This window comes from Raphanus sativus, chromosome 7 (genome assembly GCF_000801105.2).
Source record: "Raphanus sativus cultivar WK10039 chromosome 7, ASM80110v3, whole genome shotgun sequence".
NCBI classification, from domain to species: Eukaryota; Viridiplantae; Streptophyta; class Magnoliopsida; order Brassicales; family Brassicaceae; genus Raphanus; species Raphanus sativus.
The window spans coordinates 25,530,010-25,546,090 of record NC_079517.1 but is presented as its reverse complement, the minus strand read 5'-3'; the positions used below and the strand labels follow the sequence as shown (position 1 = coordinate 25,546,090).

The 16,081-nt window shown below is 41.4% G+C and overlaps 3 protein-coding genes across 3 annotated transcripts; all 3 read right to left on the bottom strand.

Moving 5' to 3' along the window:
* Positions 1-876: 876 nt before the first annotated feature.
* On the bottom strand, positions 877-2,537 carry LOC108828938 (uncharacterized). Its single transcript, XM_018602589.2, has 2 exons — positions 1,232-2,537; positions 877-1,067 (listed from the first exon to the last, which is right to left on the bottom strand). The coding sequence occupies exons 1-2, from the start codon at positions 2,535-2,537 to the stop codon at positions 877-879; spliced, it is 1,497 nt and encodes a 498-aa protein (XP_018458091.2).
* Positions 2,538-2,568: 31 nt separating this feature from the next.
* LOC108816340 (uncharacterized) lies at positions 2,569-7,463 on the bottom strand. Its single transcript, XM_056990202.1, has 8 exons — positions 7,324-7,463; positions 6,724-6,838; positions 6,357-6,650; positions 6,140-6,251; positions 5,900-6,057; positions 5,711-5,831; positions 4,624-4,742; positions 2,569-2,867 (listed from the first exon to the last, which is right to left on the bottom strand). The coding sequence occupies exons 3-8, from the start codon at positions 6,395-6,397 to the stop codon at positions 2,858-2,860; spliced, it is 561 nt and encodes a 186-aa protein (XP_056846182.1). The 5' UTR covers positions 6,398-6,650; positions 6,724-6,838; positions 7,324-7,463; the 3' UTR covers positions 2,569-2,857.
* Positions 7,464-10,385: 2,922 nt separating this feature from the next.
* On the bottom strand, positions 10,386-13,478 carry LOC108828940 (uncharacterized). Its single transcript, XM_018602591.2, has 2 exons — positions 11,877-13,478; positions 10,386-11,396 (listed from the first exon to the last, which is right to left on the bottom strand). Exons 1-2 carry the CDS (start codon positions 13,476-13,478, stop codon positions 10,386-10,388), a joined length of 2,613 nt encoding a protein of 870 aa, XP_018458093.2.
* Positions 13,479-16,081: the final 2,603 nt, after the last annotated feature.

The following is a 16,081-nucleotide window of genomic DNA, read 5'->3' as shown; positions in this document are numbered from 1 at the left end:
CGAAATTTCGATTTTCTTGTATAGCGCACTATGGTATCCTGGTCGGATGTAAGAGAGCCTACCCTTAGGTGGCTTGTCTGTTTAGGACGTTAGAGTTCGTTTGTTGTGATCAGCAACAAAGACATGATGCCATTCTGTAGGCGTTTTGTTTTTAAAAGTTTTTATGAGAAAAAAATTATTCGGGCACGAAGCGACGTCTCGCAATGCGGTGAACGGATTTTTCTTATGCCATAAAAGAGTTACGGGCTTTTGAATAGGGCAGTTTAGATGAGTGACGATTTCTGGATGTGATAATCGTTGTTGAAGAGTTTCGAAAATTCGGAGTTTCTGTAAAGTTTTGAAAGTCGTGGGAGCATACGAATATACGCACCCCGCTCCCCCACTTTTAAATCGGGGAGGGGGATAGCTGAACCCGCCGGTTAGCGAGTTGCTTACGTACCCCTTTTCGGGGATCAAGCCATCTCGTAGTTCTTTGATTGCAATGTTTTAGTGATAGTATTTTTTTGAGATGCATGATGTTCCAAGTTCTTGGGATTTTCACACCTTGCATGTTTTCGATTTCGTAGGAACCAGGCCGGACGACTTTTATAATCTTATATGGTCCTTCCCAGTTGGCTCATAGCTTTCCTGCGTTTCGTTCAGCAGTGTTCTGGAAAACTTTGCGCAAAACTAAGTCTCCTACATGTAATCGGCGATTTCGGACGTTGGAGTTATAGTATTTTGCGGCTGCATGTTGATAATTTTGGATTCGGGTTAGTGCCCGATTCCGTTGCTTGTTGACGAGATCGAGGTTATCCAATAGCATGGCATTGTTTACTTCTTCCCGTTCTGGGAGAAGCCGTCTACGGATCCCGGGAAATTCGACTTCCGCGGGAATCATGCATTCGGTGCCGTATACGAGGGCGAAGGGTGTTTCTCCCGTTCCTCGTCTCGGAGTTGTGCGGTGTGACCAGAGGACTCCTTCGAGTTCCTCCGCCCATCTCCCTTTCTTTTCGTCCAGGCGTTTCTTAAGTCCGTCAAGGACGGTCTTATTGATTGCTTCTGCCTGTCCGTTTCACTGCGGATATCTGGGAGTTGATTTGTTTAATCGTATATTCCATTTTTCGCAAAATGCTTCAAAGCAGGTAGAGATGAACTGGGATCCGTTATCCGTTACTATTTCGTATGGGATTCCACGCCTACAGATAATGTTTTTCCATACAAAATTTTCGACTTGTGCGTCCTTTTATACTTGCGTATGATTCGGCTTCTACCCATTTCGAAAAGAAATCTGTGAGGACCAGTAGAAAGCATTTTTGCTTGGATTTGTGAAGAGGTCCTACGATATCCATAGCCCAGCGCATGAAGGGGTATGGCGACGTAATGGAGGAGAGTTTTTCCGCAGATTGCCGAATAGTTGGAGCGTGCCTCTGGCATTTTTCACATTTTCGTGTGAATTTTTCGCAGTCTCCGATCATCGTTGGCCAGTAATACCCGTGGCGTTTTATCTTTACGGCGAGCGATCTTCCGCCGGAATGATTTCCGCAGGAACTAGAGTGAACTTCTTCCATTACCTTTCTAGCCTTATGTCCTTCTAAACAAGTCATGAGTGGTCCAGAGAATTTCCATTTGTAAATTTCTCCGTCGACCGTTACATAACGGGCGGCTTGGGTTCGGACTTTTCGAGCCGCCCACTTCTCGGAAGGTAATTTTCCGTCGATGATATACGCTCGTATCGCCTTTAGCCACGGCATATCGCAGCCATATTCGTTTTGTTCTGGAGTTTCTTCTGATTCGACTGCGATTTCTTCCTCGTTATCATCTTGAATAAGATTGATGACGACGGGAGGTCCAATGCTCGGATGTTCAATGAACTCTACCGGGATTACTCTTTTAAGTCCCGGATCTGAACTCGATGCCAGGGCTGCGAGTGCGTCTGTTTGTGTGTTCTCGGAACGAGGAATTCTGGTCAGGGCGAAAGAATCAAAGTCCTGGGATATGTTTTGGACTAGTTTGAGGTATGCTTCCATCCTTTCGTCCCAGGCTTCGTATTCCCCGCTATACTGGCTTGCAACGAGTTGAGAGTCGCAGTAAGCGTGGATATTTCGTATCTTCAATCCGTGGGCTAGTCGTAATCCCGCAATAAGGGCCTCGTACTCTGCCTCGTTATTCGAGGCGTGGAACTCTAATCTAAACGATTGTTCGAGGATCTCTCCGGTCGGCGACGTCAAACGGATGCCGATGCCGGATCCTTGTTTCGACGACGATCTGTCAACGTGGAGGAGCCAAGTTGAGTTAGGCTCTTTATTAGTTATGGCTTTGGTTGGCAACTCCACCAAGAAATCTGCGAGGACTTGAGACTTTGCACCCGTTCTGGGGCGATAGTCTATATCGTACTCGCTGAGTTCGACGGCCCATTTCGCTAATCTTCCCGACTGGCTCGGACTATGCAAGATAGTTCGGATGGGGAACGTTGTAAGGATGACGATAGTGTGGGATTGAAAATAAGGTCGAAGCTTCCGCGCCGATGTTACGACTGCGTATGCTAACTTTTCCATCAGGGGATAACGAGTTTCGGCGTCAAAATTATGAGTCAATAATTAAACAGGAAACGAACACTTAAACTGCAATGAACCTTGCAAGCTCTGAGAAGATGTATGGAAGCTCTAATTCCCACACTTGGGGCGTTTAGCTTTCTCTGTCTCAGCATGGTCACAAGTCCTCTTACTCCCCTCATCTGCAGAATCCACACGGCTTTTGGAAGCTTCACACACGTTGTTTCCAGTCTGAAATGTTTTCTCAAAAGTTATAGTACTGTGGTTTCCTTCCGAGGCTTCTGAGGCTGGTGGAGTGTCTAGAGAGAGGATCTTGGTCACAGTTATAGATCGGTCTTGTCATGTCCCTAGTTCTAACTAAGCCCATTGGGACGGGCCATGGTACGGGGAGATGAACTGGCCAGGTCATATGATCTAAAGGCAAGCGTATCATGGTCCAAACTGAAGGTTAACTGCATCAGATGGCTGAGACTTGACCAGAATATGATGAAAAGAAGTCAAAGATAGCTGGATGAGTGTTCCGGAAGCTGGATATGGTCCGGAAGTAGCTCAACTAGCTAGGTGGAGCTGGTAGGTAGCTCACACAGTCTTGGGCAGCTCACAGGAGCTGGAGGAGTAGCTCACTCAGCTCAGGCAACTAGTACTCAGCTCAACTCAGCTGGACGGAGTGATGGAGTCTTGACCGGACATTGCGGACCATGAGTGATGGTCATGGACCGGATGATGGTCATGGGTGTCCGTTGGGTCTAGGCTGCATGGGCAAGTGAGCTAAGCTTATGGGCAAGCTATTGGGCTTGAGATCGATCAGCCCAAACGAAGAGAAGAGCAGTTTGCAAGCGGTTGGACGGTTTGGGCGAAAAGGTGTAACCGTTGGCCAAATGGCCAATCACTGCGTCCGGACGGTTGGCAAGCCTCTTCCCTATAAGTAAACCCCTCCTCTGTCGACAGAAATCATCACAAACATAAGGGGAAACTCTGCCCAAATCTCTACAGAATCAAAGAGAGAAAAGAGAAGTGTGACCGCAAGGGCAGTCCGTGTGAAGGCAAGGTGATTCCGGTGAGTTCTAAGCCGTGGGAAAAGGAGACTTGATCGAAAATGGATACCAGAGGAAAGTTGAAGGCTTCGGAGAAGAGTTTGGGGGCTTCCGAACACACACCTAAGGCACAGGATGCAAACCAAGTACAAACCGCTTAAATCATTCATCCGGATGGTTGGGCCGTTGGATCCATGTGTGGATGGTTGCATCTATTACTCTTTTCCTGTCAATATATCTCTTCTCTATCATATTCTGAAGTAATATATGGGTTAAAACTCATGGACACGCCACCAAGACTTGGTTAGATCAGTGTAATCTCTCCATGGCCTTGGTTGAGCATGTATGGTCCGATCTCATAGTTCCTAAGGGAGTTATTGGGGTTTGGCATTTGATATCTCTTAGTTGGGATTTATAATGAATTATCAAAGTGATAGATTGAATTTATATCATTGATTTCGAGATGGTTCCATGTGGCCGGTTTGGCGGTTCATGGTCAAGATCAATATGATCGAGACCGGTTCTGGGAATTCCAACTGGACCATTTTCTTAATCATGAATTATCATGATTTATCATGAATTTTATTTAGTTTTTGGACAAGTATCAGGACGGGTCACTTTTGGCTAAATTAGGCTAAGTGTCCAAACTATGCTTAGGTTGTGATTGCTAGGATATCGGTTCATGATTCTTATGCATATGTGTTGTGGGTTTTGAGTTTTTAGTTTCTGACAGGGACCGTGGTAAGGCTAAGGAGCCATGAAGACCTTGGCCGTGTGGGATGTGTGATGTAGTGACTTGTTGTATACATTGGGTTTATGTTAGCCTATTGTGCAACTGAATGAATTGAATGCTTGTATGGATCACATTTGACATATATATATATATAATATGATGTTTGCCTTAAGCTTCCGCATTGATCTTAGTATTGCATGAACCTCAAATGATTGAAAAATGACTAAGTAAAGATTGGACCTTAACCGGCTGAATTGCACTTAGATGTTTAGGTAAGGCCGCGGACTGGTTGGATCATGGGATCCAGGTTTGGGTCTTACAGGTCTTGCCTGATAAATTGTGTTCGGTAACTTTCGCGCAAAACTTGTGTCTTTGTCCGATGGTGCTGATTAGAGCTTTTGGGACAGGCACCTCATGGTTAACTCCTTGGTTTCCATTAGCCTGACATTCACGCACAACAGCGAGATTAAATCAGTTGCGAGTTTCGTTTGATGACAGTTTACCTCAAAATAGCTGCTAACTAATTCTGATGCGTGCTTCCCAGTCAACACACGACCAGCATCACCAAGTATCACAAGAACAGCTTGGTCGCTGTTGTCATAAACAGATATCTTTGCACGGTAACTGTCATGGAAAAATAAGAAGACAATACCAGTGAAATCGTTTTTGAACATTGAGTCTAGAGGCCATACTGTGCAACACCAGCTATGTTCTTTTTTACATTTAGTACACATCAGTGAAGTTGGGCCTTTGATAGCCTTAGTATGGCACCCACTGCAAGCAATATAATACCAAGCAGACCCATGGACAACATCATCAATCGTAGCCGTGCACTCAAAAAAAGCCTCCTGCCACAGAGCAAGTGATATAAGCATCAAAACTTTTCTTAATGAAATATACACATAAGCTCGCTAAGTTTTGAGAGGAAGACTAAAATGTTACTAAAACAAACTCTATTGTTGGTTCTAAGGAATAAAAAAGGATACGAAATAGCTATGTGATTAGGAACAAATAATTTGACAAATATAGGTGGGATTGAAGACGTAACGTAGGGACTAACTATCTACAATAATAATATTATCACATCCTATACGTATATATACAAAAACGTATGGCTATATTCAGCTAATAAAATCTACACCTAAAGCTCACTAAGTTTTAATAAAGTATGAGTAATTTCAAAGGGGAAAAAGTATAGATTCCGTTGAACCTTCGCAGATTCCTGCTTCGTGTAGGAGAATATTTCCCCTATGGTCAGTGGCTCACGTTTAGTGACAAACTTTGCATTAACCTCGTTAGCAATCACTGGGTTAGAGCCCAACCTGAGACAGAGAACTAATTCCGACTGATGGAAAGTTACCTCAAAATAGGTGCTAACATTTGAGAGTATCAGACTGATGGAAAGTTACCTCAAAATAGGTGCTAACTAATTCCGATGCGTGCTTCCCAGTCAATTGAGGACCAGCATAACCAAGTAGTACAAAAATAGCTTGGTCACTGTTGTCATAGACAGATATCTTTGCACGGTACCTGTTATGAAAAAATCAGCAGATAATACCAGTGAAAGCGTAATTGAATGTTGAGTCTAGAGTCCATACTGTGCAACACCAGTTATGTTAACCTTCCCACATTTCGCACACATCAACGAAGTTGGGCCTTTAGTGGCCTTACTATTGCACCCACTGCATGAAATGTAATACCAGGCAGAGCCATGCACTACATCATCAATCGTAGCCGTGCACTCAAAAAAAGCCTCCTGCGACCGAGCAAATGGTATAAGCTGATATAAGCATCGAAGCTTTTCTTAATGAGCAAGAAATATATAGCTTTAGTTGTACCTTAGCAGATTCCTGCTTGATGTAGGAGAATATTTCCCCAGTAGTCAGTGGGTCATGTTTAGTGACCACCTCTGCGTTAACCTGCCTACCAATCTCTGGATTAGAGTACAACCTGAGACAGAGTACAAATCATTGTTTCATTCAGTCACTGCAATGGGGTCATGCACGGTTCACCTCATTTAGTCAAAGAGTAAATGTAAAATACATAAATATTTACCAGCCGAAGTAATCTATGGTAGGCTGGACATCGTAGTCCATAAAACACGTGAGGAGGACATTGAGGTCAGGGAAAGAGTACCTGTTGTATTAAGGAAACCCCATTAAAAGCAACACAAAGTGTAGATATGTAACTGTATGTAAGCTATACTAAAGATAGAAATGGGATCCTCTGAGACTCTTCGTGTTAACGGTCGTGACCAGTAACACGGTGGGTGTGTTTCCGTACGTTTTGATTTTTTTGAAGAAGTCTCTTGCAGCCTGGTCCCAAAGGTAGAGCTTCATCACAAGTCCACTGCAAAATTGCGACAGTGAATGGTTAAGAGAAGTACAGAGAAGTGGTGTATAAGAAATAAGTAAAAACCTACTCATGTGATTGCACATGAACCAGAAGATGCCTCGCCTTTGCTATCTCCACTTCGTCAAGGACGGGGGGCTCAGTGAGACTCTGTCCATTAACCAGCTTCATGTGGCCAACAACATCTATTACATTGTTCATCAAGAGTATAAGTAAGATGACTCCAAAATAAGTAGTCTAATATTTTACCACATTAAATCGAAACACACATAGTCTTAAAGTAGTCCAGAGATCCTATGTATACTATACTACGCTATGATGAGAAACAAAATCCAAGGACCGAGATTAGTAAGTTGTGAAACCTAACGTTACAAACCGAATAAAATAATTTCATTCATCGACATGTGCCTCTTTCAAGAGTGGCTACAGAGAATGACTAAGACAAACCAAAAACTCTTAAAACTTTAACTATATTCATCCACACGTGCCTCTTTAAACAATTAATTCAGAGAATGATTTAGACAAACCGAAAACTCTGAAAAATTAAACCAATTACTTTACGGAAAAAAGATTAGAGATTTCTGGTTCTAAGCAGCAAGAAAGACTACATACTACATCCAATCATCAAGCAATGCAAGTCAGAGATGATGTGGAGATTTAGAGAGCTTACCGCAGAGGTCTCCTTTGAGATCACAGTTAGCTTGAAAATCCTCATACGAATGAAACCGGAAACGGTCTTCATCAAAAGGGATGGGACTGTCTTGTAGAACCGACAGTTCAGAGTAACCTGAAACACCGATTTGTTTCTCGATCGATAGAAGTTGTTGGGTTTGTAAACTGATCCTCGTTTCGTATCAGGCAAATTTTTTTAATACGTCCTGCCGAAATAAATCCTTGAATAACAGTTCCCTACGAAGAATAACATAAGAAAAGCAAAATAAGTAAGTGAAGAACGTTTTGAAGTAAATAAGTGGGAACTAAATAACTAAGTTTCGGATATTTCATGTACATGTTCGTCAATGAGGAGCATCTCCACGCCAATAAGCATCTTATTTAATGGGTTCCAAGCCTCCCAGAAGTGGATCAGACGGAATCGCAACTGAGATTCGTGGTGACCCGTGAGACATCTCTGAAGAACATGACTTTTTCATCGTAGCCGGAGGAGACAGGGGACTTCCCATTTTGTTTCATCGTCCTGGATTGAGTTTAGAGCGGTTCTAGGGTTTTGATTTGCACAGTGGAAAGAATACCAGTATATAAAGAAGGAGGAAAATAGGTAGCCGAAATGAAATCATAAAGAAGAAATTGATTGATCAAAGTAAACTGGAGTATTGATTACGGAGAAGTGGATTGAAGCAGTAAGGATGGTTAGATAGATAATCTTCACTAGAGATTCAACGAGAATCTTAAATGAAGAGGAATCAAGGACTAGAAGATGGTACGAAGGAAGAAGGACCACCTCGAAGCAAAGATCCAAAATAGCAACAATGGCTGACGAGAGAGAGAGATAAGGATAAAGATAAAAGATGCTTTTGATTGCTTTTTCCGTAACAACCAAATCAGTACTTAAAGCGTGACCTCACACAACGGTCAAATAGTCAAACAAGCGACTGAAAACCGGTTTACACATACCGGGAAATTATTTGAAATTTAGAACATAACCGAAAGTAACCAGGAATCATAAGTTCCTGTAACAATACTCCCCGCTTGAATTCATTCTTGTCCGCAAGAATGGAAATGAGGGAACTTGGCGATGAAGTCGCGGTAGAATTCCCAGGTTGCAGTGTCCTCTGTTTCTCCTTGCCACTGAACCAGAACCTTAGTAACCGCAGTGTTCCTGTGCTTAACCATTTTCTTCTCCAAAATCTTTTCAGGTTCTTTGGAGAGGCCGATGTCAAACCAGTATTGAGGGATTGTGGCAGCCAGACCAGCGGGATTTGGGCACAATTTCAACTGACTGACATGAAACACGTTGTGAATGGCAGCAGTAGGAGGAAGCTCCAGGCGGTAGGCGACTGCTCCAACAGATTCCAAGACCTTGAAAGGGCCGTAGAACTTAGGTGAGAGTTTGTTGGAGAGGCCGCGCTTCTTAAGTGATTGTTGGCGGTAAGGTTGGAGTTCCAGGTAGACGTAGTCACCAACAGAGAAGGCTCGTGGAGAGCGGTGAGAATCAGCGGTTTGCTTCATTCTGTTCTGAGCACGCAAGATGTGGAACTTTAACATGGAAATGACCTCTTCTCGCTTTTGCAGAGTTCTGTCTATCACAACAGAGGAGCTTTCTCCAGGGAGATAAGGGATATGCAGAGGATGAGGCTGACCATACACAATCTCAAACGGTGTAGCGTTGATAGCAGAGTGGTGAGTGGTGTTGTACCACCATTCAGCTAAAGGAAGCCATTTACTCCACGACTTAGGAGCATCAGCAGTCATACAGCGTAGATATGTTTCTAAGGTCCTGTTGGTAACCTCAGTCTGCCCATAAGTCTGGGGATGATAGGCCGTGGAGTAACGCAAATCAACGCCATGAACTCGAAAGAGTTCCTTCCAAACGTCGCTGAGGAACGTAGGGTCTCTGTCGCTAATCACGTTCAGTGGCAAGCCGTGGAGCTTGAACACGTTATCAAGGTAGGCCTGAGCAACCTCAAGCTCCGTGTAAGGGTGGGAGAGGGGAAGGAAGTGTGCGTTCTTGCTCAGACGGTCGATGACAACCAAGATACAGTGTTTTCCAGCAGACGGAGGCAAGCCTTCGATGAAGTCCAAACTTATAGACTCCCAAACTCCATTTGGAATAGGAAGGGGGCTAAGAAGTCCCGGTTTTGCGACTGTCTCGTACTTGTTGGTTTGACAGACAGCACAGTTCCTGACGTAGTTCATGACCTCGAGACTCATTTTAGGCCAAAAGAGAGACTTAACTCTGTGAAGAGTAGCATCTCGACCGTAGTGACCCCCTATAGCAGAGTCGTGTAGCCATTTCAGAATATGAGTCTTGAGCTCAATGTCATTACCCACCACAAGCTTTCCTTTGCGTCGTAGTTCGCCATTCGCAAAGGAGAAGGAAGGATGTGATTGTGGGTTTGCAGTCAAGTCGCTAATGAGCTTCTTTAGGTGAGGATCGCGTTGCCACAGTAGCTGTAGAGAATCATAGAAACCCTGATGAGCTTGCGACAGAGTGATGCTGAGCAGTTGAGAGCCCGAGACACGAGACAAAGCGTCGGCAGCTACGTTGTCTTTGCTTTGTTTGTACTGGATCTCAAAGTCGTAACCCATGAGCTTGGAGAGCCACATGTGCTGAAAGGGAGTCGTAGCCTTCTGCTCCACCATATATTTGAGGCTCTTTTGATCAGTACGTATGATGAATTTCTTGTGCGCCAAGTAAGCATTCCAAGACTGAACCGCATGGACCATTGCCATAAGCTCTTTTTCATAAACTGAGAGAGACTGGTGGCGAGGACCTAAAGCACGACTGATGTAGCAAATAGGATGGTTATCCTGCATCAGAACGGCCCCAATACCTGTGTTAGAGGCATCGGTCTCAACAACAAAAGTCTTGTTGAAGTCAGGGAGAGTCAGCACAGGTGCAGACGAAAGAGCGGTTTTGAGGTTTGTGAAGGCTGTAGAAGCATCAGTAGACCATTCAAAGCCATCTTTTCGAAGCAGAAAGGTTAACGGTCGTGAGATGATGCTGTAGCTCATGATAAACCTTCTGTAGTAGTTGGCAAGGCCTAGAAAGCTTCAGAGCTGCTTATGCGAAGATGGAGTTGGCCACTTGCAGATATCTGCGATCTTCTTAGGGTCAGTGCTGACACCAGCAGCAGAGATAATATGGCCCAAGTACTCGATAGAAGTGGCGCCAAAGGTACACTTAGAGGGCTTGAGATACATCTGCTGTTGGCGTAGGATAGCAAAGACTTCATGGAGATGTTGCAAGTGTTCTTCCCAAGTGTTGATGTAGACGAGGATATCGTCAAATAAGACCAGTAGGAACTTGCGTGAAATCTCCTGAAAAATGTGGTTCATCAATCCTTGAAATGTGCAAGGTGCGTTAGAGAGCCCAAAAGGCATCACGAGGTACTCGTAATGGCCTGAATGAGTCTTGAAGGCAGTCTTGTATACATCATCAGGTGTCATACGGATTTGATGGAATCCAGCACGCAGATCAAGCTTTGAAAAGAAGCAAGCACCACCCAGTTCATCGAGAAGGTCTTCGAGAAGGGGAATAGGGTACTTGTCCTTGATTGTCTGCTTGTTGAGGCCACGGTAGTCCACGGAAAGATGCCAAGTACCGTCTTTCTTTTTGACCAAGACGATAGGTGAAGCGTAGGGACTGGAGCTACACTGTATGGTACCTTGAGCGAGCATATCTTTGATCATGCTGTCGATAGCATCCTTTTGTAAGGAGGAGTATCGGTAGGGGCGTAGGTTCACTGGGTTAGCTCCTGTTTCCAGTGGAACACGGTGATCAAAGCCTTCCCTAAATGGGGGCAAACCAACTGGTTCCTCGAAGATGTCTGCAAACGACTGAAGTAGTTGTTGCAGAATAGGATCGTTGGAGAGGTCGGTTTGCTCCGCAGCAATGAATGAAAGGGAGGCGTCGTCGCTGAGAGTATTGTCGTCAGAAGAGTTGTCAATCTCTCTGATTCGAAGAAGGGCAATTTGTGGTTGCTGGAGGAGTAGTTTGTTGAAGTTACCTCCATTAATCACTTTGTAACCCGACTTAGAGACACCTCGTAAGCAGAGCCGTGCCTTATAAAATGAGGCAATTGCCCCAGGCCCCCTCTAAATTTGTTAAATTTAGGCCCCTTGTTTTCCTATTACTTAATTTAATTAGTTAAATAAATTACATCTAATTCTATAGTTTAGTTACATTTTATATGACATGGTAGTTTGTACAAAACAAAATCGTTAAGACAATCTTATTTATTTTTATTTGTCTTATTTATATGCTAAGGTTATGTATTTACCTTTTTAGTTATTTTTGTTCATATATGTTTTAAAAAATATACTTACAACTAATTTTATATATTTATAGTTATGAATTAACTATTTAATTTATAATCAGATACATAGTTTTATTTATCATGTTTGTAGATAAATATAAAAATTAATTTTTACTACTTTATATTTATTTTATTTTATTTTTAATATATATTAAATTAAAATTATATATTTTATTTTATAAATAAAATTTAAAATTTTGAACCTAGATAAAACTATATTATTTGCCTCAGGCCCCCAAACTCCTTCGCACGGCACTGCTCGTAAGACATGTTTGATTCCTTGGAACTGGAACTCCATACGTAGGTTTAAGAAATCCCATAGTATAGGTCCTAGAGTGCACAACCATTGGACTCCAAGGACAAGTTCACCACAGTGTAGGGGAATAGGGGGGATCTCCGTTGTAAAGGTATAACCTTGAACAGTCCAAGAGAACTTGCTACACTTGAACTTAGTGGTGAGATCACATCCATTAGAAGCAGCAACGGTCATAGGCGCCAGAGGTTCTAGCTTGCACCCCAAGGCGTTGGCGACATTGACATCAAGGAAGTTATGAGTACTTCCGAGATCAATGAGGATGTGAAGCTTCTTCTTGCCATACTGACCAACCACACGCATACAGTTAAAGCTTGCAGAGCCGCTGAGAGCGTTCACTGATACGGTGGGAGTGGTGTTGTCAAGATCTTCTGCTGTAATCTCTGCCGTTTGGAGTTGATCCTCATCATCAGAGTCATCATTATCTCCCTCCATGACATAGATATGTGATCGATTGTGTTTCATTTGGTGACCAGGGGTGAAAGGTTCGTCGCAGAACATGCAGAGACCCTTAGCGTGACGGTCCTGCATTTCTTGGTAGGTATATTTGCGGGCTTGGGTATCGGTATTGGAACGGGGAATGAAAGTGGGTTTGGTGTTTTGGGTTTTTGGGTCAGGGTTGGGTAAAAGGGGAGTGGTTTCTTTAGGTTTGTAAGGGGTAAAGGAGTTTGGTTTGTGATTAGGATTGAAGGGAGCTCTGTGGTTTTTTATAGGTGTTTGGGCTAAGGCAGATTCATGAAGTTTAGCGATCTTTGCAGCAGCTGCAAGTGTGGTGGGCTCGAACTGACGGACATGAAGCGCTAGATGCTGGTGCAAGTTTGTGAGGAATATGCTGAGAGCATGAGCCTCTGGAAGAACGATTCTGGTTTTAGCGTTTTCAAACTTATCCAGAAACGTCTCAACGTCGTCAGATCCTTGCTTGAGAGCCACAAGTTCAGCTAAAGGATCATCAAACAGAGTACTGAAACGGCTGGAGATCGCGACTATGTAGTCGGTCCAGGAAGGATAGATTCCAAACCTTTCAGTCATGAAGTTGTAGTGCCACTGAAGAGCTTTGCCACGTAGATGCATCGCAGCGAGGCGAACGCGCTGCTCAGGAGGAGTGTTATCCATTCCGAAGAAGAGATCACACTGGTAGATTCGGTCGCGAAGCTCAGATCCATCGAAAAGTGGAAATGAGATCTTAGAGAGTCGTGACGTGAGACCATGAGAGCGATCCTGACCGTAGGTGTTCAGATCGGCGCGTTGACGGTATGTATGCGCTGGATCTGGAGGATCAGGAGGGCGGCTCGAGTCACCAGAGTGTGGGTCTCCTGAGTAGGAACCTTCCATGGGTTGTTTTCCAGGAGCCGACATCTGAGAAAAGTACGTGAAGATCGTGGTCTCCAGTTTGGTGAAACGTGCGTCCCACGAATCAGAGCAGGTTTTGAGATCTGCAGACTGTTTAGCTTGAGCGAGACGCATCTCTTCGAGCTGTTCAGCCATCGATCGTTCCTGTTGACGAGTCTCAACCATCGTCCTTCAAGATTGGGATGCTCTGATACCAAAATGAAGCAGTAAGGATGGTTAGATAGATAATCTTCACTAGAGATTCACCGAAAATCTTAAATGAAGAGGAATCAAGGACTAGAAGATGGTACAAAGGAAGAAGGACCACCTCGAAGTACAAAGATCCAAAATAGCAACAATGGCTGACGAGAGAGAGAGATAAGGATAAAGATAAAAGATGCTTTTGATTGCTTTTTCCATAACAACCAAATCAGTACTTAAAGCGTGACCTCACACAACGGTCAAATAGTCAAACAAGCGACTGAAAACCGGTTTACACATACCGGAAAATTATTTGAAATTGAAAACATAACCGAAAGTAACCAGGAATCATAAGTTCCTGTAACATGGATCGATTAAAAGTCAGTTTCTATGATGTTCAAGCGGAGAAGAGGAAGTGGTAGAGGGGAATATAATCGTTGCTTCCGTCGTCGTTTGATATGTGATGGTTTGATTTGGGCAAATAAAAATCAAGCCCAACTCTAAGCCTAAGTAAGCCCAAACGTAAGTCCACTTTTGATAACAGAACAACTTAGACGAAGCCCACTACACGGTTGACGCATCCGACGTGGCAGAAAAATCTCATCCTATTGGACGATTTTTTTTGCTTAGGTGGACAGCTTCCCCGTCGAGATTATCTCTCTTTTAGTATATGTTAGATATCAAACCAGTATGTTTACTGTAAAATTAATAATATGTTTGGTTTTAAACATATTTGTGTTAGTGAATTGAGATATTCTTATATACGGCTTGAATCTCAGTTTCAAAATTGAATTGAACTTGGTTAAATTGAAACACGAACATTAATTGGAAGTTAGTTCAATCCAAAACGGAATTGACGTTTTATCAAATGCTAAACATCACTTGCATAATTAGGAGTTAGATATTTAGAAAATTATAAGCGCTAAGAAAATGTCTTTGTTTCATACATAGTATATTATCAATAATATAAACCTCAAACAGTGTTAAGAAAAGCTCTACATAGACTACACTTATTAAAGGGGATGTATTCAACTAAGGGTTTAAAGTGATTTGTACTAAAATGACAAATTCACTGTTATTTAAACGTGGATTTTAAAAAACACTTTAAAATTCAGTGTTATTGAATTTGACATTTTATAAAACACTCTGAAATCAACTGTTATTGAACAAAATTTAAGTTAGAGATTTTAGAGTTATTTAAGTGTTTCTAGAGTGTTTGAGGGGAGTTCCTTAGTTATAAAAATAAAAATACAAATCCCACTATTTTAGATGAGATTCTAGAGTGTTTAAAAAAAATCACACCAAATTCTCTAATTACCCTGCAATCATCTAAAAACTCAGTAAAAATCAAATCACTTCAAATTTCAGATTCAATACATCCCCCTAAAGTCTTTCATGGTATTTTAAATTTTGTAAATAGTTGTTGTGATAATACACATATTGTAAGATATAAAGTATTTCATGGTATTTTAAGTTTTGTAAATAGTTGTGATAATACACATATTGTAAGATATATGGTTTGTATAAATCCAACAAAGATAGATATATTTTAATAGTATTGAATAAATGACTGTTAGAGAAATATAGGGTAATATATTGTTAGTCAAATATTATGATTTTACCAAAATATCGTTAGTTAATAAAATGGTTCAATAACCTTGTGTAAATAGATTTTTTCAGAATATTTCCCTTTTAATAGTATAGATTGTCTTCCCCAATTTCACTATTCAACATATTCCAAGGACACATAACATAATGGCGGACAAGCTTCCACATAGGACAAGGAGTTCACATTCAGCTATGTTATATGTTGATTTGATATCTCCGGTGTGGCTTTCTAGACCGGTGGAATCACGTTAGAGTAGAATATTGTTGTCAAAAAAAAAAGTATAGATTTACACTACCAACTGTCGATTTTTGTATTACATGGTCAATTTATACTAACCGGTAATAAACTGTAAACCATTTGGGTATTTCATATTTTATTTGTGGTTCGCTATTTTACACACACATTTAGAAAAACGTATAATAAGTTACTAATAAATTGTTTAAATGAAAAATTAGGATATGTAAGTACAAACTATTCATCATAATTTATTTTCTATAGCATAGTATTTATACACATTTGATAAACCAACATTACAAAAATAAATCTGACTATATAAAAATTAGCTATAACAGCAAAATAACTAACTAATAAACATAATAATAATCAGTAAAAATAAGATATATCAATTTATGTATCCATTTACTAAATTTATAAACTAATAAATTTTAGAAGCTATGTAGTAATATTTTAATTATTTATTAGTAATAATTAAAATTTAAAAGATACATAAAATTATTAATGTATATAATACATAATAAAATTCAAATTAATATGTAAAAATATATTACTTTACGTCAATTTTTGGATCAATAATAACCCAATGCAAATCCAATATGATAAAAATATACGTCAATCTCCACAATTTTTTGAGACCGACTTACAAATCAAACAAACAACCATACGGATATATGGTTATGCAACCATCATATTTTTGTGCTGTGAATTGTTTTATATTTATATTATATTACACGGATGAACG

Excerpts from the sequence above, each read along its gene's own strand:
- LOC108828938 (XM_018602589.2), bottom strand. The coding sequence starts at position 2,537 with ATGGAAAAGTTAGCATACGCAGTCGTAACATCGGCGCGGAAGCTTCGA. Across the intron at positions 1,068-1,231 it reads AGAAGCCGAATCATACGCAA|ATATCCGCAGTGAAACGGAC; the intron begins GTATAAAAGGAC and ends ATCAACTCCCAG.
- LOC108816340 (XM_056990202.1), bottom strand. The coding sequence starts at position 6,397 with ATGGACTACGATGTCCAGCCTACCATAGATTACTTCGGCTG. Across the intron at positions 6,252-6,356 it reads ACCATAGATTACTTCGGCTG|GTTGTACTCTAATCCAGAGA; the intron begins GTAAATATTTAT and ends ACTCTGTCTCAG. Across the intron at positions 4,743-5,710 it reads TAGTTAGCACCTATTTTGAG|GCTAATGGAAACCAAGGAGT; the intron begins GTAACTTTCCAT and ends CGTGAATGTCAG.
- LOC108828940 (XM_018602591.2), bottom strand. The coding sequence starts at position 13,478 with ATGGTTGAGACTCGTCAACAGGAACGATCGATGGCTGAACAGCTCGAA. Across the intron at positions 11,397-11,876 it reads AAGGAGTTTGGGGGCCTGAG|GCACGGCTCTGCTTACGAGG; the intron begins GCAAATAATATA and ends TCATTTTATAAG.